The sequence below is a fragment of the Euwallacea fornicatus genome, chromosome 30 (genome assembly GCF_040115645.1).
Source record: "Euwallacea fornicatus isolate EFF26 chromosome 30, ASM4011564v1, whole genome shotgun sequence".
In the NCBI taxonomy this organism is placed as follows: Eukaryota; Metazoa; Arthropoda; class Insecta; order Coleoptera; family Curculionidae; genus Euwallacea; species Euwallacea fornicatus.
The window spans coordinates 2,598,756-2,625,471 of NC_089570.1; the positions used below are offsets into that span (position 1 = coordinate 2,598,756).

Genomic DNA, 26,716 nt, shown 5'->3' on the forward strand with positions numbered 1-26,716 from the left:
TGCGCGTATAATGTAATATACTATTAACGCATGGTACGTTCTACGAGTAGTGTGTAATGGTCGTGGCGCGTTGGGGATTCCCGAATGTGCCTTGGTTTTGAGTGTTAGATGTTCGCCTTCGTGTTGACCTGAATTTCAGCAGTTAAAGTTTAAACGAAATCAAACCACACGAGGTCCTTTGTGTACTCCGTGATAAAGCCGACATCTCCCGAACTACCTGCTCCACCTTAAGACTCCGGGCAACAGGGCCATTTCACTGCAGCCCTCATGTTGAACGTACTGCAGTAGAGAACGCATTTAGTTCTATCAAATTTAACGTAGCCAACGTTCTGGAGGAGCAAGTGCAAGACAATACAACGAATTTGACAGCAAAGAACGAATCTCCTCGTACAATGATTTTTATAGGTTGAGTCCTGGTAGTTCGGCTGATACCCTGCCCTACATTTTAAGCCTCAATAAAGACTGCAGAACTCGATTGCAAACTTTTTACCTTACGTTTCTACCCTTCAGCGTCCACGTTTCTACCCTTCAAGTGCGGTATTTTTTAGGTCGCCGCATTAGCCCAACGTTTATTTACACACTACACGTTATACCCGGAGTTCAACCAGCGGATGCTGTTTGGTCGCAAGACACTGCACTCTACTGCGCATGCTCGCAGGCTACCTGCGCGACTCTCGGTCGATTCTTGCGAGGTAGGTGGCTGCGTGGCGCGCGCATCCCCAGATTCCGAGATTTTTTGACAATTTTATTTTATTATTGGCGATGTTTGTCAACGATAACGTTTACTCGTAAACGATTAGCGATGCCTACCACTGTTTTAAACGGTGAGCTTTAGGCACGAGATCGATCTTTCTCGGAGACGTGCACTTCTGCCGAGATTTTCTTTCAAGACATCGGCCCCCTCTTAAACTTAAAAGTTTTTTGTTGTCCTCGAAACTCGGCTAGAGTGTCCACGTTGCAAATATCGTCACCAAGGAAACTAACAATAAAAGCATCTACCGTCCTGGCTAATGTTAATAATCGTTAATTATTTATTTGTCGTGTCTATTTACATTTCAATAATATAATAATTATTATATATCAGACTTTTTACATCATATATTTTTAATTAAGCATCTGTCCTAATGCTGCGATTCTCCATTATAAATAAAAACAATAAAAACTGCAGGCTTTTTAGCGATGAACTAGTACGTAGAAAAAGTTCGGAATACGTAAATACAACTAGTATGCGATCTCATGATTGGAACTTAACATTACAATATTAATTTAATTACAAAAGTAAAAGGTAACAAAAAGCCTTAATAAGCTCTAAACTAGAGTATACAAATATGCCACATCTTTTCTGCCAGGTAGTGATGATAGGGATCGTATAGTATGTGAGGGAAAAATCTAAATTGCGGACAAAATGGGTTAAGCATTTAGTTCTCTGTCAGGTGCAGAAGGTCTCCTTCGTAGATTTGCTGTGAATGTGAGTGAGCCGTTATCACCCAGAAGCCAAGATGAGTATTGAGAAATTTGAGGTCAACGGTGACGCATCTTTAAATAAACCGGTAAGTACTGTAAGTACTCAAGTGTGCGTAGACTAGACAGTTTTGTTCGAAGCATTACCAAGACAACTTAAGTGCATCTCTGGTCGTTCCCCCAATCAAAGTGAGCCGCTCAGAGGAAAAGTGGGACAAGTGAATTTTTGGAAATTTAGGTTTTGCGTTTCCACTGATTAAAAGATTTTAAAAAAATTGTGGATTAAACCGCACTTTCTGGAAAAAACCGTGCAGACTCGTGGCACAAGCACATTCAATCTAGAACACCACTTCTTCAATAAACCTTTTTCCCACTTCTCCCTTGAGCAATTCAAATATCGACAATCTGCTCTAGCCGCTCTCCAACCTTTATACAATAACTACAATCCACATTTCCTAATTTTTTACAACTTAATTCCAACGAGTTTATTTACTATTTTCCACTATAATGGCTTCCGATGTGCGAAGGAGGGCCCCTGTTTTTGTGGTTAGTGTTGTAGCCCCGACTTCCAGGCCTCGAATGGACAATGGCGTAGTGGTCGCTATGAGATGAGACTGACCTTGCGGAATTCAGCGTTGAGCCTCCAGAGGTGTAACCTTTAGGATGCTGTGGGGCTCCGTTCAGTGAGTACCTAAAAAAGAGATCAAACTAAGTTTAGCAGCTCGAGCGGGTGCCGAGGAGAATCGAGCATGTAGGACCTTCAGAACGTTACCACAAGTGTGATTTGTAGGTACATGACCGGTCTAATAATAAGTAGGTAGCACCTATGACCTATGAAGCATTTAATGTTGCTTAGATTGTTCAAGTAGGTATTAGTTTTCTATTGATGTGGCGATGTGAGTTTAACAATAAACTACATCTATATGAGAGAAGTTCGCGTGACTAGAAGCTGTTTGATTGTCAGTTATAAGATTGTCTGTGCAGTAAGTTTCTGTGCGAAGCATTCCACAGTACATTGAGCAGCTTTTCTGGGCTTCCACGTGAGCTTCGAAAGGAACTTAGAGATGAAGGCATTAAGGACTTTATTTTTTACTTTCTTGAATAGTAGTAGAGTCCGGAAAAGAACGAGAGAAGCCCACAAACTAACAAATCGCATAGAAAGTCCCATTGAATGGTAGAACTTTCTTATGTTCAACTTGTTGCTGGAAGACGCTCTCTGCTCATTGATTGATTTAGTACAGGTTAAACAATGAAGAAAGTTATTTGACACCTTAGATAGGTGTGCTACTTCTACTGCAATTAAATGGAAAGCACGTGAATCCTGCTTTTTGCGTGTTAAGCTGAGTCAAAACTAGAATAGGTTACTTTGGCTGCCTACCGGTTTTGACTCGTATTAGGGAGTCATCTTGAGATTGGCCCTGAAAAGGAAATATCGCAATTCAGGAAACCCATGCAAACTATCAGATATGAAGTAATATAATATCTTCAAGGTAAAGTTAGCAAGACAGTGGACATCTATTGGTCCTTACGGACTTGAATCTGCTATTTTAATAGAATATTACATTCTGTTCACGTCTAAACATCCGTAATTTCCGCAGCCGCAGACCACGATTAAATCAACTCCCAGAGGTTTCTTGTTCTTAGTTTTCTCATACGACATACCTCGACGGCGGTAATGCATATAGAGATTTTATTAGAGCCTTGAAAAATGACTGTATGTTTATAGAGCTGTGACCAAAACATGATTATATACTGGAGACATGAGGAATCCACGTTCATAAATTGCGAAAATGGCTAATTTTATGCTATAGGGCGCGAGGTCTAGCATTGACTAATGAATGATTTTACGGAGAACTTGATACGTACAATCAATATTACGCTTCAGGGAAAATTTCCGCCATTATTTTACTACAAAACGCAGAGCTAGATAAAGACATTTCAAACAGTTTTATTACATGTATCCAGTACTCAGCTGCGTCGCTGGGATAGTCGCAGAGGTACCCGACCTAAAACTAGAAGAACAAAAATTGGAAGGTGTTGCATTATTTCTCAACACAGTCCCATTGAGGTTCACACACCTTTTCCAGCGATGTCTTCTATACCTTATTTATAATAAGAAGGTTCGAACATTTTAAATTAGACATCAATCTCGGACTCCACCTCGTCATTATTGGCAAATCTCTCTCCGCCGATATATTTTTTCAGGTTTAGAAATAGACGATATTCTGATGGGGCTAAATCTGGTTAATTGAATGGGTAAAGATGAAGTACGAAACCCAGTTGATCGATTTCGGCCATCGCAAAGAGAGCAGTGTGGACTGATGCGTCGCCTTAATGAAACAAGACGTTTTTGTTGGCCAAATGCAGTGGCTTTTTCCCAATTACTTGATTCAAACGTTGCAGTAAATTTTCATAATATTCTCCATTTGTTGTTTTTCCTTTGGGGAGATAGTCAGTAAAATGATCCCACATCCAAAAAACTGACATCATCACCTCTCCTGCAGATGGAACGGTTTTCGCTCTCTTTGGAGTCGATTCTCCCTTTCCAGTTCATTGTTCTGACTGCCCTTTCTTCTCAAGTGTGAAGTGATCGACCCTAGTTTCGTCCATATTTGTGAATCCACGCCAATACCCGCCCTCATTGCCGCGAAAATGTGCCCAACACTTCCTTGAAACATCCTCACGGAGCTGTTCTTCTTCAGTTGTGAGTAACGGCGCACCCATCTTGCGAACAGCTATCTCATCTCCAATTGTTCGGTCAAAATGCGAAGTACACTACTTTTTGAAATACTTATCTTCCAATACAGTTCTACGATCTTGAGTTGTCAGATCCGGAGTGTCTTCGGGCCGATCATTGCGGAGCTCGTCTTGACACTTGGTACGACCGCGGTTAAACTCTGACACCCAAGATTTTACAGTTGTTAACGAAGGACCGGACTCGCCCAGAGTAGAATCTAATTCCGCCTTGATGTTGGATGGACTAAGATCTTCCAAATGAAAATATCGAATCACTGATTGATGACGAATTTTTTCCGTGTTGACAAAATCGCTAGAAGCGGCTCCAAAATAAATGCAAATCAACGTGCCCCACCCTCAAACTTTAAAACATAAGCTTTTTAGGGTAATATAGGCAAACTTTTATTAAAAAAATTGTCATGTGTATGTCAGGTCGGGTACTTCTGGGACTACCCTCGTACTTCGGTAGAATCGACCGTTGCATAATTCGCATCAAATCTAATCATCCCTAACTAAAAACCAAAGTTTGAAAAGAAGCGATTTTATTAACATCGTATAGGGCTAAGGTATGTCCATAACAATCTTCTTCTCACCTTCTTTCCGCCCAATAAATTAATATTTGTAGTAGTGAGATACTTCGTCTTACCTCGAGCCATACTGGCTTCCATGCCAGCTCCTATAAGGATCGTAATCTTCGATAATACTCGGTTCTTTTTCGATAATTTCGGTCCTGGCGCATGCACAGGTCATCGCCGAGCACAAGAATATGTTGATAATCAACATAATCAAGAACAAAATTCCAAATGCGACGCACAGCCAAAGGAGCCAACTGGGGTGTACCCCTCCAGTCTCGTCGCACAGTTCCTGAACCAGTGGTGCTTCACCTGAAGAAAATTATTGATTTTAACTGCGCTTCTAACATGGTTCCACGAAGTTTATGTAAGCTTCTTACTCGGGTCAAGAACGAAGACGGTACTGGCAGCCATGAGGATTCCTTCGTCATTATTCGGATTCAAGAAGTTGGAAACTTCTCCCGAGCACGAAGGCTGGAAGCACGCTCCTTTACATATTACGACGTCGCACTAAAATTTGCCGCATCTTGAACTAGTATCTATGTACACCATTGGGCAATAAGTACCTGGAAATGCACTTCTGAACTCTCAGAAAATTTAAACATGGAAGGAATGGGTGCATCAGCAACTCCTTTAGCCTCATCATAAGTAAACTGCCCAACAGCTTCTCCTTTGGCCGGACAACCTCTATCGTCGGTCAATATGACGCTGGTGTTGGCCCGATTGAAGGCGAAGCAGTTCTTCACGCGAAATCCATAAGAGTTGTCTGGTTTGGTTACCTCTATTCTAAACTGGGGATTGTAACGAGTCGCAAGTTTTTGAAGTTAGTACTACCTTAGTGTGTAGGGGTTGCTGTAAACAGCCTTAGTAACTCGTCTGTTTCCATCAATAAGTTGCAGCGACACAGGGGACGCTGACTGGTTGCGGAACGCTGGCTTGCCGCAAGTGATCACATAGAATGTATCATTGGCCAGCTCCAGTGTCCGGTGGATCCTTACAGCTATAGGAACTGACTTGTCTTGCGTTTTCTGCAAAGAGTCATTAAATCGTCGGTGTTTAAAAATGAAGGAAGATTGAGGCGAAACTAGGCCGCAAGTTCAAGTTACAATGTAATTGGGCGTTTTACGTATGTTGGGCAAATAGTTCAGCGATTCGTTTCAGATGCATACGCCAATCATTAATAATTAATGTTGGATTTCCACATCCGAAACGCATGGCTGATCTGCGTTAGTTTTAGTTTATTTTTAATGAGATATCACAAATGTGCAACAACTTGTTAGGAACATGAGAAGTTTTTTTGCGAACATTGGGAAAAGCGGCTGGTTTAAAAGGTCTAAATCTGAATGCACCTCCCCGACCGTTGAGCAAAAAATTTGGAGTTTTGCACTGCATATTCTGAGATATTTAGTCGGCGCAGATGCCAGGAACCAGATTACTCCTTAGACCCCCCATTTCTTCATTAAAAGTTCATTACAACATCAATTGCAAAATTTGTTTTCATACCTTAATTAATCCTACCGACTCGATTGAGAAATTTAATCATTTTCTGCCATTTCAGGCCATGTAATGGACTAATAAATTTCAAATTTCGAAGGAGTCTTCAGAAAAATGGGCTAAACTGCATTTCCTCGTCTACAAGTTAGGAGAAATCATATGCAACGGATCATTCACAAAAAAAATCTAAAGGCTCAAAGCGCCATTTTGCTTGCGCAGCCATTTAATGTAGCTTTGATTGCGCAGTCCTATTTAGTAGGGGAGATAGCTGCGAAGATAAGTAGGTCAATTGGTGACTGTAGGTATGACAGAGACCTAAGCGTCGAGATGCATGCTAATTAAGGACGCCATGTATGTGGCATAAATCCCCTTTGATGGATTGTTCCGCTCCAACGATTGGATCCAAACAGTCCATCTTTGTTTCGGGTTTGCAGGTCATAGAACTGCGAAAGAGAGAGAGAGAGAGAGAGAGAGAGAATAATAATATCGGATCCTTTTTGCAGAAGTCTCTTTCGTTTGCATTATCGTAACTTCAAAAGCATTTCTTCCGATTTCAGCTAGAAGATTATTGATGTTACGTTATTTACATCTTCATTCAATTGAAGCACTCGCTTCTTGGTACGGACTAATATTAGTGTTGGAGTCAACAGTGCTTTCCGTGACATAAACCGGGGAAATTTGCCGTGAGAAACAAGCGAAGCAGCAACTCGAGGGAGCACTGAAACACTTCCTTACTTCGACCCTCGCCCGTCTTATCAGCTTTGCTCATTATAGCGTGAATCAGCCTAATATTAGTGAAAGCTCTCTTTTTGCTTTCGTTTGCGTATGGAAAGCAATGCAACGACACGTGTAAAGGAGTGAATAACTGCCCCATTATGTGCTGGGGAAGAGGTTGCGACACGCAAGAAATAGTGGTAACGGAGCAGTGTTGCCGCACATTCCATCGGCGGTCCATGGGCGAAGTGAGGTGGGAAAAATGCAAAACCAAGAACAATTGCGCACTTCCTGTTTATTTTTTGGAATTCGAATCGAAGTTGTCGCAAAAACGCCTGTGCTGGTAGGAAAACAAACTACGGACACGCGCAAAATGAACGCTAGCGGAGGGGGGCACAGGTGAGGCACAAAAATAAGGGAAAATCGCATCCGGTATTAGCTACTGCAGCTCGAGATATCAGTCGCTTTAAAAATATTCAATGATCAGTTTGCAAGCGACCCTCGAGCGGTGCGGATAGAGCTCCAACTAACGGCGCGATTGGCGAATTCCTCACCCGAACGGTCTGAATTTTGGATATTCACTGCCCGAAGGGCAAATGTGCGAAATGCATAATGATGATTTTGAAAACTGTATCTTTGCTATTACGATGGCTATTAATGCAGCCATGAAACATACTTTGCCAACTCTCAATTCCGATATGGAGCGATAAACTGCCTAATTGGTCATGTAAAGTACCCACTTAAAAGGCAGATAATACGTGCTTTAGCAATGAAGAAATTCCTAAATGATTCCCACCGCAGACCAAATCTTGCAAACATCAGGATTGATTGCGGCAAGTATTGAACTTCCTGGGTCATATTCGACATCAAAGGCCGCACTTCTGGACTATTTACGACTGGAAAATTTCTTTCGGTCAAATTTAAGGATACGCTCACGAAACCAAAAAGGCTGTAAATTTTCCATTGAGAGTTTAGACTCCCCGTCCTTGGGTGCAGGTTTCTCGCTATTCGACTGCGGCTATTTCTTAAGCAGGTCGAGTGTCAAATTTCCTGTAACATTCGGTAAACAATTACGCAAATCGGGCATTGTAAATTTCTCAGATAAAATTACCTTATTAGTCCACACCCATATAAGCAGAACAATATCGAATAAACCTTTGGCAAAAGTTGTAAAACATTCGCAGTATTTGTTTTATTCAACTTGTTTCAGTAATGCGGTTTTGACTTTCTCTCTCTCGCAACTAATTTATAGATCTGGTTACAGAGAACGGTTCTCACAAAAGGCCTCGCACTTTTTCGAAAAGGAATTTCAGACGGGCACATGAGATCCATCAACGGCTCGAGCTGAATGAAAGTTGTTATATAGAAATATCGATTATCTTGATTGCTTAATTTAGATTTTTATCGAGGAATTTGCGATGATAATCATCACGTAGGAATCTTTGAAGTTTTCCAACTTATTGGAATGCATGCAGAATGAAAAACATAATCTTCAGCTTGAGCCACGCCCCGTAATAATGATGCACGGACTCATGAGATATTCCCATACTGAATTTAACTCGGCTTGCTCCTGGGTGGGATCCCGCTCCTACGAGAAAGGCTCCTAAGAGAAGAGAGATGGGGTTCCGCCAATTCCCATTTAACCGTATGCTCAAGCTACGCCGCCTCACAGATTTACTAAGGACATTTTCCCTCCTCTTGACTTCCGCGTTTTTCACCACATTTTTCCATCGTCGACCTGCATTTGGTCAACAGTTTTTCCAGTTTTTCTGCGCTTCTTCAGTATTTTTGAATGTATCGCTCTAGGCAGATACCCGTGTTATTTACAATTCTGGCACGAAGCCGGCGCGATAGGCCGAATCGGCCAGGTCAGCACAAACAGTGCTTGCGAGCTCGCCAGATAGCGATTCTTGGCGATGCGTGGGTCCGCCTTAACGAGTGATTGCCGGTTACAGTGAGTCATTTAAAGCCAAAAAAACGCACATCTGGGGCAAATTTCGATCTATCTCCAATCCAGCTTGAAAGGAAAATAACGATAGAGCATTTTCTCAGCACTCCTTGGAAAGAATGCGATCAACTTCTCCGTAGATATAGATCCCGGGAACATTTGTCTTGCAGATCGAACGTGTGTGGCATGGAAACCGATACAAGGAACCCATGTAATAGGTTGTGGGTTTCATACATTGCCATCGGTGACGTCGTCTTACCTCGGACATTACCATATTTTATGGGCTCACACGCCCAGTTATTACAATGACTTAATAAACGTATTGCGATATAAATAACAAGCACGAATACCTACATAACTCTTAATGAAGTATCGACTGTCGAGGATGAAACGGAACGACCATGGGGTACCCAGAGTTTTTACAATCAATAAAACGAAACGGCAGTTATAATCCGTTGTTAAAAGGACTATCGCTCCTAATTGTTCCCCATCAAGATATGGTATCGGCTGCCTTGGAATACCATAAAGAAACCCAATGATAGATTCACGGTACTGCGCTATAATAAAAGGATTCAAAGTTGTGTAATAAATGAATAGTGAAAAATGAAATTTTTATTAACGCAGCCTACATCTTTTCATTTAATTCAGCCTTAAACTGCGGCCTTGTGATTGTTCATCAGGCTTCGCTCATCGAGCTCAAAATTGAACCACCTAAAAGCGTAACACACTGATTAACGCTCTTTAAGAGCACTTCAATAAATTGTCATTAAAGGAAGTGGAACCTCAGTAATTTTTTCCCAAGTCTTTTACTCTCATCATAGGCCATTATTTTATGTAGTTACGGAAAATACTTAGAAGCAGATAAGAAAATTGCAGAAAGATGTCAGGATGAATTGCGAAGACCTGAGCTGACGAGGCTTTTAACCAGTTAATTAACACGCTAATTAATAGCTTTTTATCTATCTATATTTAAATAAAATGGTATTTCAAAAATGAGTTGTTTTATTATTTTTTTAACGATCTCCGTTTATCACATTATTTTTTTCTTTTTCATTAACGTACTTGACAAGCGCAACAAACCCAGGTCAGGTGGTACCAGTACCATAATTGTTAGCAACGACAATCGAACAAACGGAGAAAAATCATTAAACATATTGCTACCTAAGAATATGCTGCATTATGTAACGGGTGTTCCGGTGCTCGCAGGGTATTCCAACAAGGTTTTGCCAAACTTAAGAAGATCGCAGGGTACATTCCAGTTAAAAAAATTTTTATAGAAATCCAAACTCATAAATGACCGGTTTTGGCTCCCGATTCATTATTGTTCAAAAGAATTCCATATTCAATTTGAGTAAGTAGTATAAAAAGAAATTAAATGAACACTTTTTTCTCCTAACTTTCCACGCTATTGGACGAGGCACACGTTCCTACGAGTATACGGGACAGAATGTAGCTCCAATATGACGGTGCATATGCACGTTTTGCCCTTACCGTGCAGGATCACCTAAACCAACATTTTTAGGGGTGATGGATTGGAAGAGGCGGATCTATCAGGTGGCCAGCACGAAGTCCCGATTAGAATCCGTTGGATTTTTAACTCTGGTGTTACTTCACTCGGTAGTGTATGAACTTAAGAGAAACTGTTGGGAAGAGTAGTGGCAGCTTCTTTGTTCGTGCAGCAAGATCCGCACGTCCTACTACGGGTGTGCGATTCGATGATTCAACGAGCAAAGTTATATAATCAGGTTGGGGTCGTCATTTTGAACTTTTATTACAATGTTTTCTTGCGTTATTTTTAATGAAAAGCAATTAAATGTTGAAGTCTTTCGGCTGATATTACGTATTTGAACAACAACGACTCTGGAGCCAAAACGACTTGTTTTTGGCCTGGGGTTTCTATGTAAAAATTATTCACCGTAATGACTCCCATGACTACCTTAAGTTTGCCGCAACATTTCTGGAACACCCTGTAGCGCGACCTCATAAGAACTTTATCATATGTTGCCACATCTTCATATTTATAATTTTATGTAACGTAAGTAACATTGAAGCCTACTAGAGTGACGTAGTCACATTACCACAGATGCCAGTCTATTTGTGAAAATGCATATTAAAGTATTGACTGCGCGGGTACCGCCTCCAACTAGTGGCTGTAAGAATTAATCGTGGTGGTTCCCATTACCATTAATTTATCTTCGATTTGAAAACTTTATTTTTATTTTTTCTTTAAACTCCATTTACCTGCTATTATTAAAACGCAAATAATAAACGTATTTTACCACTGATTTCCACAAAGATCAAAACTCTACCTACTGGGTCTCCAGTTACCGTACCACTTACGTGATAGCCCACCCGGAGCTTGCGTACTCTAATGGCCATTAATTAATTGTTAAATTTATAAGAAAATGAAAACTACATAAATTTGCCTACCAACATCTGTCGAACGAACAAGAACTTCCTAGAACCACAAGCGGTTCTGAATGACTAAGATTTAGATTGTTTGAACATTGCGCACTTTCGGTTAATTACACGTACTTACATTATTCACTAACAATCCGCAATACTCTGAAGACCCCTGCGGGACTAGCAAGCTGATGTTGAGGGTCACAGTCTTACCCCCATCCCCAACGGTCATGCACGAAGGGGTTCTGTAGTCCCTTGCATGGATCGTACCGTAGAAAGAGTTATTGAAGGTCACTTTGATGTGCATAGTGTGGTCAGCTTTGCATGTGGCTGTGACTTGGGGCTTAAATTCTGTGTCTTGCAGTTGACTCCATACCTAAAAACAGTAAATGAATGCTTTAGCGATTACATCGTAGCGAAGAAGTGCGTAGAAAAAAGGATACGAATATAAACTAAGCCTAAAATCCACAGGGGTGTTACGTAAACTGCGTCAGGTGTTCGGGGAGGATGCCCTTTCAGATGGAAAGGCGCAATTTTGGTTTTCAAAATTTCTTAACCGGGACGAATCCCACGATAAACCTCCCCAGGATAAACCTCGAAACGAAAGATCGGAGGTTGTCCTCACCGAAATCAATGAGGCTGGTCCACGCCAAACTTGAAAAAAAATGGCCATACAACTGGATGTTTCAGAAACGACAATCGGAAACCACCCTTATCAAAGTGGTAAAACGAAGAAGCTAAAAAAGCTTGATAAGTGAGTTCCTCAGAAACTGACCGATCACGATCGGTCGAATCGCTTGTCCATTGCGTCTTCTCTTTTGTCCAAATTGAAAAGTGAACCATTTTCGAATGGGATGATCACTTGTGATGAAAAATAGGTTTTGCATAGCACCACCACGGACGGCTTGACCAAAAGCTCTCCAAAACTGAACCTCCAGAAATGCTCATTAAGAGGGATTTACATTCAAAGATAGCTTTGCTAACTGTTCTTTGGGCCTCGTTCGTTTTGAGCTTCTTAATCAAGAGAAATCAATTGCAGCAGATGTGTACACATCTATCCTTGACAGAATTCACGAAAAATTGCGTGACTTTCAGCCTTATCTTGTCAATCAAAAAATTACGGTAATCTTTCAAGGTGACGCCCGTCCTCACACGGCGAAGATCACACGGGAAAAATTGTTAGTGACTGGGTGAGAAACGACACTTCATCCGCCATATTCTCCTGATTTGTCCCCTACTGACTATGACCTGTTCAGAGCGCAAGACTGCAGCATTAGAGGAGAAATGTTCTCGGACAGCATCATCTTAGAGAGATGCTTTCTCATTCGAACCTGCTGATTTTTTTATTAAAAAAGAAAAGTAATTCAGGATGTTAATTTCCTTTGGGGACAGGTTGTGGAAAGCGAAGGTGATTATTCTGATGAATAAATAATGGTAAAAATGTTCGTTCGCCTTCTATTTCCTCGTAACAAACAAAATACGACAGGACTTTTTGCAGTACCTGCTACTTTGACCCAATTTAAATGAAAGTCAGTTCAAAACATCACGATTTAGCTGACGCACTGATTTCGATCGAAGTCTGAAGACTTTGAATCCAAACGGTCAAATCATATGAAAAATAAAATATTCGCGTGCTGACCTCGTAACCTCAGGTCTTTCGTGTTTTCTTAAAAGTTCGATTAATCCCTCTGAGAAGAAATGGTCTCGTAACATTTACCATTTTTTCGATCAAGTGAAACAGCAAGAAGACGTTCGCGTTTTGCTTCCGCGACTTCAGATTTTTCGCTACGTGCGGCAACATTGTTTACCAAAGAAGTGAGGCTTCCTCTGACGTCTTTACAGACAAAAGTTAGGCGGTATGTTGCCGGTTGCCCTGCAAAGGGAAATCTGACGATTTCATGCTTCTTGCATAAGTTAATTTGTGTAAAGTCATAGCTATGAAGTGTGTTCCTACAGATGTCTATCTCAACGCAGTGCGGCGTTGAACTTGCCAGCAAGATTCAAGATATTTATAAACAACCAGCGACACAAGAGGGCATCACGAAAATTTCCTGCACCAACAATGTCTCAGACCAAGAAATAGCCCCAATATGGACATGCGGAATGTCCTTGAAGCAATTTTCTGAATCAAAATTTTCACAAAGTACGGCAGTGACTAGGAGCTAATGTTCCTTCTACGGTGGAAACTATTAAAACATTCCTCTGATATTTTCCCATATTATTATCCGTCTATAAATGTCCCACTTAAGTATAACAAGCGAATAACTAAGTGCCTAATAATTTACAGCAGTTGTCTATAAAAGATCAATATCTCCTCTACCTTCTACTGCGGTTTCCCACTGAATTGGCCAGCAAAGGTCACTTACATAAAAGTAAAAGTATCTACGAATGTCCTATCAAAGAAGCGCCTTCGCTTCATTAATCTTCTTTGGAAACACGCATCAAATCCTCGAAATAAAAGATTATAGTCCACAGGGTGTTTATTAAGTAGTTGCGCAAGCTTTAAAGAGCGAATCTTTGACTGATTTTAAGACAAAAAGTTCACATAAATATGCCTCGGTTCCTGAGATACTGAGCCTCGAAAACATTTTTTTGCTTGAAATTTGGGTTACATTTTTGTGGAACAACACGCCGATTTGACGAAATTCAGGATGCCGGGAGCTCCAGGATGAGAAGTTCAAGTAGTTACTTTAGGGGGCGTCGCACACGCGCAGTGTTGTACCTAGAGTCGAGCAACCAGATCTCTTAGTATTTACGTACCGTATGTGGCACCCTCCAACATTAGACAAAAAACTAAGTGAGAAATCTCAAGAAACTCCCAGCATCCAGAATTCCGTTTTTGAAGTCCCCTATCTCAAGAGTCAAGCCGATGCCGATTTATGTTTATACGAACTTTTCGTCTTAAAATCAATCAAGGATTCACTTTTTAAAGTTTGTACGAGTACTTAATGAACATCCTGCAGGCCTGCATTAACCAACAGTGCATTTCTCATGTTCAATGATGAGTCCGAATGAAGTCAGCTGTTCTCCAAGCATGCCATATATGAACACATCTGCATTACTTTGTTTACGCACATCTGGTTTAAAAATACGGCCTCTTCATTGAGAATGCTTAGCACAATCGTCAATATACCTATTTCTTGTCTCAAACAAGGTTAAGGATTAGCATATTTATTTGGTTTAGTAGGTAGAGAATAATGTGGTCTACAAACATGAATGTATAATCGATTTTGACGAAAATTCGCCTCAGCTTGTGCACAGCACGAATTGGTCATCATCAATTCGTGCCGCAATTCGTTCTTTTGAATAATTTTAATTTTATTTTCGTGAAAACAATCTGACCGTTGTCTGGTTTCAAATGACTGGACGCTGAGGTCTCCCAATCTGCACCGAAGACTGAACTAATAAAGAAATAAATCAAATAACAAAAAATAAGTTAAATTGAAAAAAAAACGTAATTTTAACCATATCGGTCATTTTTTCATTAGAGAACGCGATCATTGATCCAAAAAGGAACAACTCAAACGAAACAAGAAAAATGGGTACATTTTTATGGCATTTTCCATTAGTGACATCAGCGTTCACATCGACAAGTATCGATAATGTCGAGGTGACGGCAATAGGTCTTCTTGGAAAGAAAATAATTTTTTCCGACGTGAAGTGCTAATCATACGAGAAATTTCCAGGAGATAGAAAAGTTGGATGAAGAGCTAATGTGCCATCAGAGAAAAGCGAGCGAAAAGTTCTGGCCATTCTTGTACGGATATGGCTAGGAACTTACCAATTGCACATCGCGAATAGACATGAATATTACATGAAAATGATCCCTGTTCTAATGAATAAATGCAAAATGCGTTTCATTGAAGTCCATTGAAACATTCTTTAAATATAGCAAAAAACACATTTGTTTCCAAGAACTTTGAACTGCAGCAGCGTCTAAACGAGACCGGCTTTTTCAAATAATTTTTGACACGTACTTTCGGGACGCCCAGTACCTACTGACACGCGTCTATTGCAAAAGGACCTAAATTGCGGCGCAATAATGTCGATTTTCATGGTCCACATTAAGAAATCACCATGTATCTGATTGATATAATTATCAATCACTTTCGCTGAATTAATAAGAATAGCATAGATTGGATTCTTTATACTTTAATTACTTTCTGGCACTTGCTTTTTTGCTCGTGGTGAAAGCATGTTTCCTGTTGCATAATCTCTATGGGTATGTTGATCGAGTCGGCAATCAACATGCTTATTATCTATGGTATTATTACACAGACACAATTGGGCGTTAACGCAGGCTTTCTTCAGTAATTACTGTAATATTGAGACTTGATAGTGCATTCCGTCCGGTCCCTACATCATTCAAGTTTCAACGAAATATGGAGGGTTTTGTGCGCATAACTCACTGGAGTGGCACAACGTACGCACTTTTTCTCTTCATCACACGAAGTCGTCGGGAAAAACTACGTTTCGTGTGTTAAATCTCGGAATTACTAACGTTTTGAAGTGAAATTTTGAACATTTTCGATTGTTCAACCTCCCGGCAGGTAGTTGAGAAAAACCACTTTCTACCTTAACGATTTTTGATGTTACACAAAGAAACACTTCATGTAACCAAAAAAGCGATCTGCATCGAATTCAGCCCGAAACAAAAGTCTGCAATCCCATATATGCAGCAACGTCTAAAGCAGGGGCCCCGCTTGCGGCCTTATTTGGTAACGGCGAGTGAGAGCTCATCAGGTCTCGCTTAAAACCGCAAGTACATGTATTTTTTTTTCCATACACATTACACACGCATAAACAACCTGCTGATTTATTTAAAACTGAATGCTGATTAATTGCGACTGAAATATTTCTGACTTCATCGAATTAATAATTTCACAATTCAGTCACCTCATATTTTTGAAATTCCTTTTATGGACCATGCGTTCGCGGATGAATTTGCATTGATAATTTCCGGATGAAAGTTGATGATAAATTGCTTTGTTATGTAAATTAAAGGGAAGTAAACCATACAAAATCGACTCTAAAAGGAAGCTTGTGCGGCAAAAATGAGGAAGACCCAAACAGAAGAGCTCGGTTAATTGCTCCGTATGGTTTGTGGTAAATAAATTATATAGCCAATAACTTTCCTATAAATCAATTCTTTCTACTATTTCTAGCTGTATTTCCTGTAGAATACCAACAGATAAATTGGCAGAATTAGATAAAATTGGTTTTATGAAATCCTTGCATGCGATGCTACTATTAATCTCCCAGCTTTACGGCTCCCCAGAGGAGAGAAAACACGTGTTGCCGACACGTGCACTTGCTCTATGCATGGAGAGAATCCCTATAAGATATTAAATATTAGAATTTTGAAATTTCACCTTGACAATCCGATTTTAAATATCAATTTATTGTGATCTCTAAGCTCTCCAAAGCAGGTTTTTGCTTCGTAAAGCTGTAATCCTCTGTTGCGCAATTCCTGACTGAAGTATCTAAGACTACGCCTTAAAAATAAAAAAAAAAAGTGTTTACATACTGATTTTTAATACCTTAACAGCACAATGGCATATTGTTGCAACACGGTTAAATACACACCTTAGGAACAGGCAAATTAGTCTTTTGATTTTAACGCTTTGGCACTTGGTCATGAAGATACACGTGGTATTTATGGCTAATTCGATAGGAGTCATATGGAAAGACCAGGCTTCGAAAAGTCGTGCCCTGGGGCATTATTTTCTTGTTCCAGTGACCTATGAGTGTCTTCATCTTACCATCATTTATGAGGCATAATTATTTAACTGTCGGCCACAGAGAAAATATCGAAGCTTTTACTCACGATTTGGAGCTGATGGACACAATCGGCGATAATCTTCCGACAAATTTATATCGAAGATACAAGCACCTCTATGACACGGATGATTTTTGAGGCTCCTAAAAAAATGACGATTTTCTCATCGAGACACTTGAATACCATATATACAGGGTGTCCGGTTTTTTTGTAGCAGCATTTCAACCGCGTATTCTACGCTTAAAAACAATATTAGTTCGTTATATAACCTACATTCGAGAAATTCTTTATTAGAAAAATACACAATGTTGAATTTTTATATTCTTTCCAATTTACCTTTGGTATCGCCCAAAGTTTTCGAGATATTTTGCTCAAATTTCCAGCGCAAGTTAATGGCATAACTACACGGATGTCATTTCCACTATTTCCTGGTGGCGAGGAACTAGCTAAATGCAAACTATCCACAGAGAAGGACAGGTCGTGGAGGATTAATTGGTTGGCCTCCGTTACCGCCCGATCTAACACCTGTAAATTTTTCTGTTTCGGGGTATTTGAAGAAAAGTGCGTAATCTACTCCTGTAAACTTTCAAGACGAATTTAAAAGGCGAATACGAAATTCTGCTCTTAGAATAACTGGTCAGAGATCTTCGTCGGTCTTGATGGCGATTTTCTAATTCGTGCGTAGAACGTAGTGCCGATCAGTTCGAACATTTTCTGCGATAACGAGTATTTAATATTGGTTTTTAATTATTTTGTTACAGAATTGATTATCGTCATTTTTACATTTACTGTTGTCCTTTTGTCTGCTATAATTTTTCATTTCTCTTCAGAGGAAGATCAGCTTTCCTCCTGGATCGTCGCCATCGAAGTCTTCGCTACTTTGCCAGAGAAAATCCCGACCAACTACAGCGCACGAAGGAAGGAAATCCAGCAAATGAACCGCATAACTACTGAATCGCATCTACTCGAATCGTGGCCATTCCTTACTTCCCTTGGGGCTCCCCAGTAAAACCTAGAGTGGTGGCCTAAAATTTGGCTCTCTTTCTTCTCTGTGGAACACCCTGTATTCGTATTTTACAATAAAGTCGAAGACCATGTATCTGAATGCTCACACATGAATGCAGACTAAGAATTAAACCCACTAGGTACGAAACAGCACTTAATAAACTGCTAACCGTGAAAAATGAAGCTAGAGGAATTTAGGTCGCAACACTTTTACAGTCAAACCCTTTATTACAGTTAATAGTACCGCTTAAATATGTGGGTACTCGCACACTTAACCGGCTTGCATTAAAATGAGCTATATGCCATAGATATTACGGTGAACTTCGGTGGTACCTTGCATAGCCAATCAGCTGTAACATGCAGGTATTTACAATAGGCGTACACTTTTGCAGTTTATTTAATTTGATTTATATGAAAGGGTGGAATAATAATTATTAAGAATAACCTGCATTCCTTTGATGTGATAATAAATAAGGATCCAATGCTGTAATACATACGGGGTGTTTCATAAACGTTGAGTGGATGTAGGGCTGATAAAAACAAATATTTAGATGGAACGAAGTTCGGTGTGAAACCGCTTCGTTTCCAAAATACACACACAGATCGTATCACGTAACCGGTGACTTCTATTGTCTGACAATATTGGTTTTCGGAGCGGTACCACGTAAAAGAGGGTACCTGGCAAATCAAACATTCTGAACTAAAGGACCAAAGGGTTGAAGGTGGGGGAGGACGTTGCGAAAAGCACGTTACCGACGTCGGTGTCATTTGTAAATCGAGGTGCGTAAAGAAGGTATCTGCCTTCGTTGTGTGACTAGTCGCGAAATGCGAGAATTTCGTATTGTGCATGTTATGAAGATCGTCACATTCGAAACGATAGGATTATTAATAACTAAATTAGCAAAAATTGCGGTGTCAAGTTTCGAATGCATCCCGAAATCGATGCTGAAATGGATTGCGTGTATTGGTTATCCTTCGAATTTCTACTCTAATTCAAAATCAGTTACTGTTACCCTCGCCTGATGAAAGATAAGAAAAACACAAAAGTTCCACATCAGTTATAACGTATGGTCTATTAACCTTACAATATTTCAAGTTAATCAACCTAGACCATGGGTCTTCCACAAACATCTCAGGCCAAGATTTAAGTGCTCATTGTCCGTTGCAGGAGTAGATTAACGGTGTAATGCGAGCACCATTACTAGAGACCATAAAAAACTTGACCTCTCTCTCTCTCTTTTCTTTATTTATATATTAAATCGAATCGTGACCACCATGTCGGGTACCAGTTTCTCATTCCATAAGAAGCAACCTTCTTAACAATGCGCCCTTTTGAAAACCGAAACACGACGTGGACAAACTGTGCCTTAACTGTTATCGCCTTGGCGGCAAAAATGCAAATATCAAACTTGTTTGAGTTCTATTAAACAAACATTGCTCGGGTTTAATTAACATCGACAATGCAAAGAATTCAAGGCTGTTTGTGCGGATTGTTTCCATATTTTAAAGTGAGAAAGAATTCAAACACGATGTGGGCAAGGCAAGTGCAAGTAAAAGTTAAATTACCTTATTGTTTATTATGTATGAATCACCTGGATTTCGTTTTAAATTACATGCAAGTTGGTGTTGATTGCATTTAAATAACATGTAGGACATTCGCCTCTGTCCTGTAGCCTGCACACTTGTGCCGTACTTTCTCTGCTGATAAGAGCAAAAGACGATCCGTTCGCAATAATGTTTACCTCATATAAGTAATTGATTTTGTTTTTAATTGATTTTAAATTATTTCCTTGCTTCCTCTCATCCGTCTTGAAGTTTCAGTGTCACCATCTCATATCTTTGCACTCGATGGGGCGTCTTAAATTTGCATTCCATTATAAAAACGCATGTACGGGGGACTTTGTCGCCTCCTGTAATTACAATTAGATTTTAGCGTGCAGCAAAATCCTCACACGCAAAAGTTTTCACACGGCTCGCGAGTGCGCGCGCAACGGCCACTTTACGACACGCGCTTAGGGAAGCGCAATTTCAAACATTTCATTACAAGCACATTTTGCAATTCCCACATCCTGCATAAACCAGTGCTTCAGATACCACTATTTCTACATATTTTCGTCTCGCGCGAATACTTTGCTAGTAAAAAACCAAGAATAGAATGTCTTGTATAGGTAAATCTGGAATAAGAAGAAAATCAGAAATTACACTATCATGATACAAGCGGGTTTGGTATTTTAATGCGACCTTACCCGAGCTCGTTATGCAATAGTCTTGACATACAAAATATCGTGACTAGTTATGAGAAATGAAGAAACGTCTGTGAAATTAGCGATAACAAAAAGTTGTCCATGATTCAATCATTATTGATCTAACCTCGTTTTTTCAAACTCGGAGCTTATCACGAAAGCTCGCCAGCGCCTACGTAACGATTCGACAGGGCGAGTGCTTAATAAACATGCCGGGGGGCGCAAGCGAAGAGCGAAGCAACGGAAACTGATTGTGAAGAATCCGGTAAAGTAATCGGCTTATGGGATGAAGTTAAACAAATGTGTTAATGATAAACGTGCAATGTATTTTTCGTAAAAAAGCTTCGTCGTGTTCCGCCCAATAATTCAATAAACTGCACTGGCCCAATTACCAGACACGGCATTGTGAAGCGAAGTAAAAAAAAGTTTTCAAGACGCCGGAACCTTCCGTTAAGGCGATTTACCAATTCTTTCTGAGTAGGCATGATAACGGATTATAGATTTAATATCGCAGAAAAAAAAGAGTTCTGCGCAAGTAACACGGAAGAATGAGCTGAGCGCCAACGGAAATTGGCTTAATGATACATTAACTTCGCTGTCTATTATTTTTTCTAGCTCTACACGTAGAACGCCACCTGCACTGCGAAGCCAAAATTGGTAATTGAGCTTCAATGATCCTACAGAAATAATCTCGTGTGTCCATCAATATCTCTCGTCGCGAACTGTGCAAGTCATGCCACAAGAAAGGCCGAAGGAAGCGATGGATTGAAGTGAAAATGATTATTTAGAAAGTTCATTTTTACATAAATTTATTCAATGTTTATAGATTAATTTATTAAAATCTATCAGGCGCGTAGGACTGTTCGGATTTACAGTCACGAGTCACGAGGCATCAACTAACTGGAAATGAAGCTAATAAGGGGCCCAATTCTCATTATGGGCGAAACGGAGGATGCCGGTCGGTAGTGATTATGATGATGACACATTCCTTCCGGAACACGCCGATGCAAACTATAATTGCAAAATTTGTTGGGCATTGTGGTTATTTTGTGCACGCAGCTTCTTTCCTGCTGAGAGATGGTCGATTCCACTTTGGAGTAAAACTCTAATCTCTTTCGCTCCTTCAGACCAATTTGCACGAGCGCAAACCAATACCAATTCTCAATATAATCGAAACAATTTAACCACAATTTTTCGCTACCAATTCCAATTAAACCGGCTCCATTAACCGAACAATCGGGCTGATAATGGTTGTTTGAATAAAATTATACCAGCAGTAGGTTTTGTAATAAATGAAAGTGTTCTTCTTTTCGCTCCGCAGATCAATGCCGGGAACGTTAACCCGCCTCTAACAAGGCTAATGATGTAAGGATTAGTGTAAACATGGCTTAACTTATTGTGGCGGAGATAAATTACCTACAGCCATTAGCAGATAAGTTAATAATTAACTTCTGTGACTTAGATTTGTGGTTAATAAGTAAATAGGCTTTATCGCTTAATATTCAGACGATTTGTTAATTGGGTTCCCAGGTAATTTCAAGGGTCACTCCCTGAAGCCAATCTGCATGAGAAATGCTGTCGGTAAATTAGATTTGCGATCCGGGCTGTGAAATCTGGATGTTCGCATGATGTACAGGGTGGCTCGAAGCAAAAACGGGCCAGGCTAAAATTCACTTATTCGTTTACGGATTTTGATTAGCTGAAAACCAAATTAAACAGTTTTTTCAGGATACTGAGTAACGTCAATTTCTTTTTTAATCCAACTTCGTCTGCTTCGCATTTCTATTTCGCAGCCTCACAGACAATACCATATTTTTTTACATTTTTTCTTAGAAAATGTTTTTCCGGCATTTGATGATGTATGACAAGTTAATGCTAAAACAATGTTTAACTGAAAAAAGTGGAAAATTTTCAACGATATGGGGGTGACGTATAATTTTAACCCTTTGCACTCGTGTTCGTACTTGAAGAGGCTTCACTCAACTCGGAATTAATTTCGTGTTCAACCAAAATAAAAATATTTTTGTTCGAAAACATAATAACCTAACTTGCTGGTTCAGTAACTAAAATTAATAAATGCATAATTCTTTCTTTCGCTTCACCCCCTTGAACAGCGAAGATTTATTATACAGGGTGTGTCAAAGCATGCTTCCACAAAAGAAGAATGTAATTCCTGGGCTCATTGCAAGACAAAACGTTCCTATTAGCACGGGCCCGCAAACGCACCGTTTTCGAGATACAGGGTGTTAAAAATAAAGTTTTTTTTCAGTGTTTTTACATTTTAGGAACTGAGGTACAGATTGAGCTTTTGTACGCATATTATCATTAATGTTAGGTAATTTTGGGCGCTAATTCATTTTTTTATGGGCCAGCGGCGGAAATTTTAATGCTTTCGTGATAAATATGTGATGATAAACAACAATTAGTGTTGTTACTATCATTTTTACCTTCGGAGACGACATACGAGTGCCAAGAGTTAACTCGCCAAAAATTAAGATCTGAGAGGTTGCTATAACATTGTATTGAGCAATGTTTTAAAATTTTCAAAAAGTAAAAAAAAGCTTCATTCATCATTCAATATTCATATATTAGGTATATACATATGTATAACACAAGTATGAAAAATTAATGAATATTTATTCATGAATGAAAAAAGAAACGTTTTTATTTATCTCATCGTTTGCGTACATAATCTGCAAATCATTTTTAAGGGAGCGTTAAAGTATTGCCTAATATGATGTTACAATAACCGCTCATATGTTAATTTTTGGTGGATTAAAGTGATATGTCGCTCATAACTCATAGTGTTCAAATTTTTAAATTTTTTTCAATTCAGAAATATTTTCTATTAAAAATTAAAAAAAAAAAAAATATGGAATTCTATTTCAAATTCTAAAATTGACACCTGAAGCTGAAAAAGTTAAGGTAAAAAAAATCGAATTTGGCGTTACTTAGTAGTCTGAAAAATAGAATTTCATTTAGTTTTTCGTTCAGCACCATCCGTTCCTAAATAACGAAATTATAGCTTCGCCCATAATTTTTTGAGACCCCCTGTATGAACGATAATAACTTGTCTGTGAATTTTTGCAATAAGCTGCGAGGCTCGTTGTAATGCACCCTAGCTTTCGGAATAATTCAAAAATGATGCGAGATATTAATGAAAGACAAAAAAGGATACATTTTCTAAATTGAATGTGCCCTTCGAATTTCAAAAACATTGGCGCTGGGTAGCCTACGGCACAGAAGGTTCAGGGAATTAATCAGCGCGTGACCATCGGAATAGCATCCCCTGTGAAACTGAGAAAATTTTTTATTGGACAATGTGATGGTGGATACTCAAAACCCATAAAATTTCACTAAGATGGTTTAATTGCTGCGGAGAAGTTATTAAACTTGAATTGTTTAAATATAGCTTCACACATCCCTCCTTTTGAATAAGTCTTCCCTTACGGACCTTTCACATAACAAACCGGTCTCATCTGTCCTCGTGGAAATAATGGTAAATTCTCGTCATAGTTAATTGGAACACCCTGTATGCAAGCAAACATCAAAATCTGGCTAATAGGCAATTTTCTCCGATGTTGTTAAAACATTTTTATCTCGAACTTTAGTGGTCATTTCGATGCTAAACGTCTTATCGTCCATATTCTAAAATAGGTTTTTTCTACTGTTATTACTGCGGTTAAATTAAAAATAATCAGGAAGTACTTTCATTCGGTCGTAAGTACATGTGTACTTACTTCTGCGAAAACGATAAATGGGCCAATTTCCTATACGTAGATGTACGTGTTGGGAACGATAATTTTCCACAAAACATAAAATTGCACTTAGACCGTTAAAAGAATGCTGGTTATAAATACTTTCTTTTTGGAAAATGAGCTAATAATCAAGTGAAATAATTAGATTGTTAAATCACCTGCTTTTAGCTCATGCAGGCATTAAAAGAAACGAGATAGGGTTTACCCAGATTTGAAAGTCATGTGGTAAAAAGAGCGAAAGCAAGAGCTTGAATTATTCGTCAAGCATTGTTTTGTCAATTCAGGCCCTTCTAATCAACCGACATGCTGATACATACGTACAACAACTTCCCTGTTACATCCTTCAACGAGAATTAGAGACGACTTAATGCTGTTCGTATTACTTAAGTCCTCGCGCAAACCTTACTTTGACAATTTTACAGCACGTTCCACATTTTTTTTTTTTTTTAATTGATAAATGCTTAGATTGCCAAGTGAAATGCGAATCATCAATAACTGATGCTCCATCAAGCAGCGGTTCAATTAAGTTCCATTACTTAAAAGCGAGAAAACAACTTCAACCTTAGCTAATCCCAAGAAACTTTAACTAAAGGAGCTGTTCCTTCCGAGGTTCGCTCTCATGTGGACTCGTGTCTCTCATCGACAGGACGTTGGAAGGGAAAACGAAAGGGGACCGTTGCAGAAATGTCATTTCTACGGTGGCCAAAAGAAAGGAACTAATGGAGCGTGCCGCTTCTTAAGAAGAACAAGAGGACAATAACGCAATAACCCAATGAGGAAAAGAATCTGGCGGAATACGCCCCAATAATAGGGGTGCAATAGACCCTCGGTGCTCGAAAGAAGACGATAATTTGGATTCGTAGAAATACAAAGAGCAACATTTTAACGTCTCCTCGACACTCCAGATATATAAGGGGGAGTTCCGGGTCGTTGAAGGTCAGTTCCTTAAGTATCCTGAAGTTTTTAGTGAGTAGGCGCTTCGGTGAATCCCACACTGCCTGGCCGCCACGACAACAGGTCGAGTGCCTTTTGAAGATTTTCTTCGTGTAAAAAAGATAAACTCATGAGGAGCTTTGGTATTTACAGTTTAGCAGTGCACATTTGTCGAATCCACAATTTATTGCGAGTATGGTGAGGTTGAACTTTAGTTGGTTCATTCGAACGAATGCGAACTGAACAATGCGACTTTTGACAAAGAAAACTGCGCTTGCGAAAACTCTTTTCTGTTTTTTCCTTTCTTTTTATTTACGAGGAAAGGTTTGGGGAGTAAACGCGAAAAAAACGAATATTAGTGCTTTAATGCTCGCTTAAAAGCGCATAAGTTGAAAGTTGTTTGACTTTTCCTCTATTAGATATTCATAGAATTTCGAGTAAAATCCAAATATAGTTAAATATTCAGGTCTCAGCCTAGACGTTCGGTTTACAAAAAAATTAATAATAAATGAGAATAGAAACCCAGCAAATAAACCAGTTATTCTGAGCAAAACTCTTACAGATACGAGGATTATGTGCCTATTCTTACTAACAGGTTTTCGATTTTCATCAGCCCTAATTTCCATAGATATTTTGGTATTAACATAATGAGGTACCATCATTTATTCAGGTTCCCAAACCAAAACGAACGAAATTCTCCGCCATATCCTGATACATACCATCAACTAACGTGTTGTGTCTCACCGCATACCAACCATGACAATTGCGTCACATCATCACACACCAGAATAAACTGTATCTAAGCATTAGTCATGCTTATTGGTTGTCATTCGTGTGTCTTATTATTGTTATTATTAATAATTCTGGGTATCCAAAAACTCTTTAGTTAGTCACTTCCTTCTGCTGGCATTGCACCGATGTCTCGACAATAGGATGCAACACTTAAATTATCATGGCTACAGATCGAATGAATGTCAGCAAGGTCTCAAAAAGGGAGCATTATTGATCTAGTACATTATTGTTGTTAGCTCGTCAGTTAAGGTCAGTCTGAAGAACGTTAGCAAAATGTGACATTTTTGCGGCGCGCTTTTCGGAAACTTCGAGGTAGTACCGAAATGCCAATGATACCGTAATAATGTTGCTGCAGCGGAAGAAGTACTTTTCGGCGTTGGAATACATAATATGTACCACTTAACTGTATTGCTACCAAGCGCATTACGCCTGCGTTAAATCCGTAACGCAGCAGTGGCTTAATGCTAAGCCCACTTTATTTATGCAACACAAATGCAGAGGCGTTTAAAATTTATTCCTGCACTTGCAAAAAGTTATTTTAAGAAAGTGAAAGTGCACTTTGAAGCGCATAATATATTCCTATATCCGGAAATCACACAAAGTTCATCAGCTTTAACTTACCATCGGCAGTAATCCAATAGCGAAGAATAGCAAAGAGCATGGTATCCAATGGGAATTGACCCGACTTCTAGTCATTTTCCAGTTAATTATTTACCCAGCTTTGAAGGAAATTATGCACCTGTGAAGATCAAATCACATGTCAGATCATCGAAACGTAAAGAACTTCACCGACCCACGAGCACTTCGTGCCTTTCGTATGCCGCGAATGATGGTTCAGTGCGATTGTTTCACGTTGCTTTTCTGACCACGAGTTGAAG

At 39.5% G+C, this 26,716-nt stretch overlaps 1 protein-coding gene across 3 annotated transcripts; it reads right to left on the bottom strand.

Annotated features, from left to right (window-relative positions):
* Positions 1-1,520: 1,520 nt before the first annotated feature.
* On the bottom strand, positions 1,521-26,716 carry LOC136348020 (uncharacterized). 3 transcript variants are annotated; one of them, XM_066298534.1, is made up of 8 exons: positions 26,632-26,716; positions 26,460-26,577; positions 11,465-11,704; positions 5,604-5,797; positions 5,336-5,555; positions 5,150-5,279; positions 4,844-5,081; positions 1,521-2,152 (listed from the first exon to the last, which is right to left on the bottom strand). In XM_066298534.1, the coding sequence occupies exons 2-8, from the start codon at positions 26,532-26,534 to the stop codon at positions 1,954-1,956; spliced, it is 1,296 nt and encodes a 431-aa protein (XP_066154631.1). In that variant the 5' UTR covers positions 26,535-26,577; positions 26,632-26,716; the 3' UTR covers positions 1,521-1,953. The 3 variants fall into 3 exon arrangements, with proteins under 3 accessions (XP_066154631.1, XP_066154630.1, XP_066154632.1); XM_066298535.1 differs by adding an exon at positions 2,840-2,879 and having other exon boundaries at positions 1,942-2,152; positions 26,460-26,707; XM_066298533.1 differs by having other exon boundaries at positions 26,460-26,706.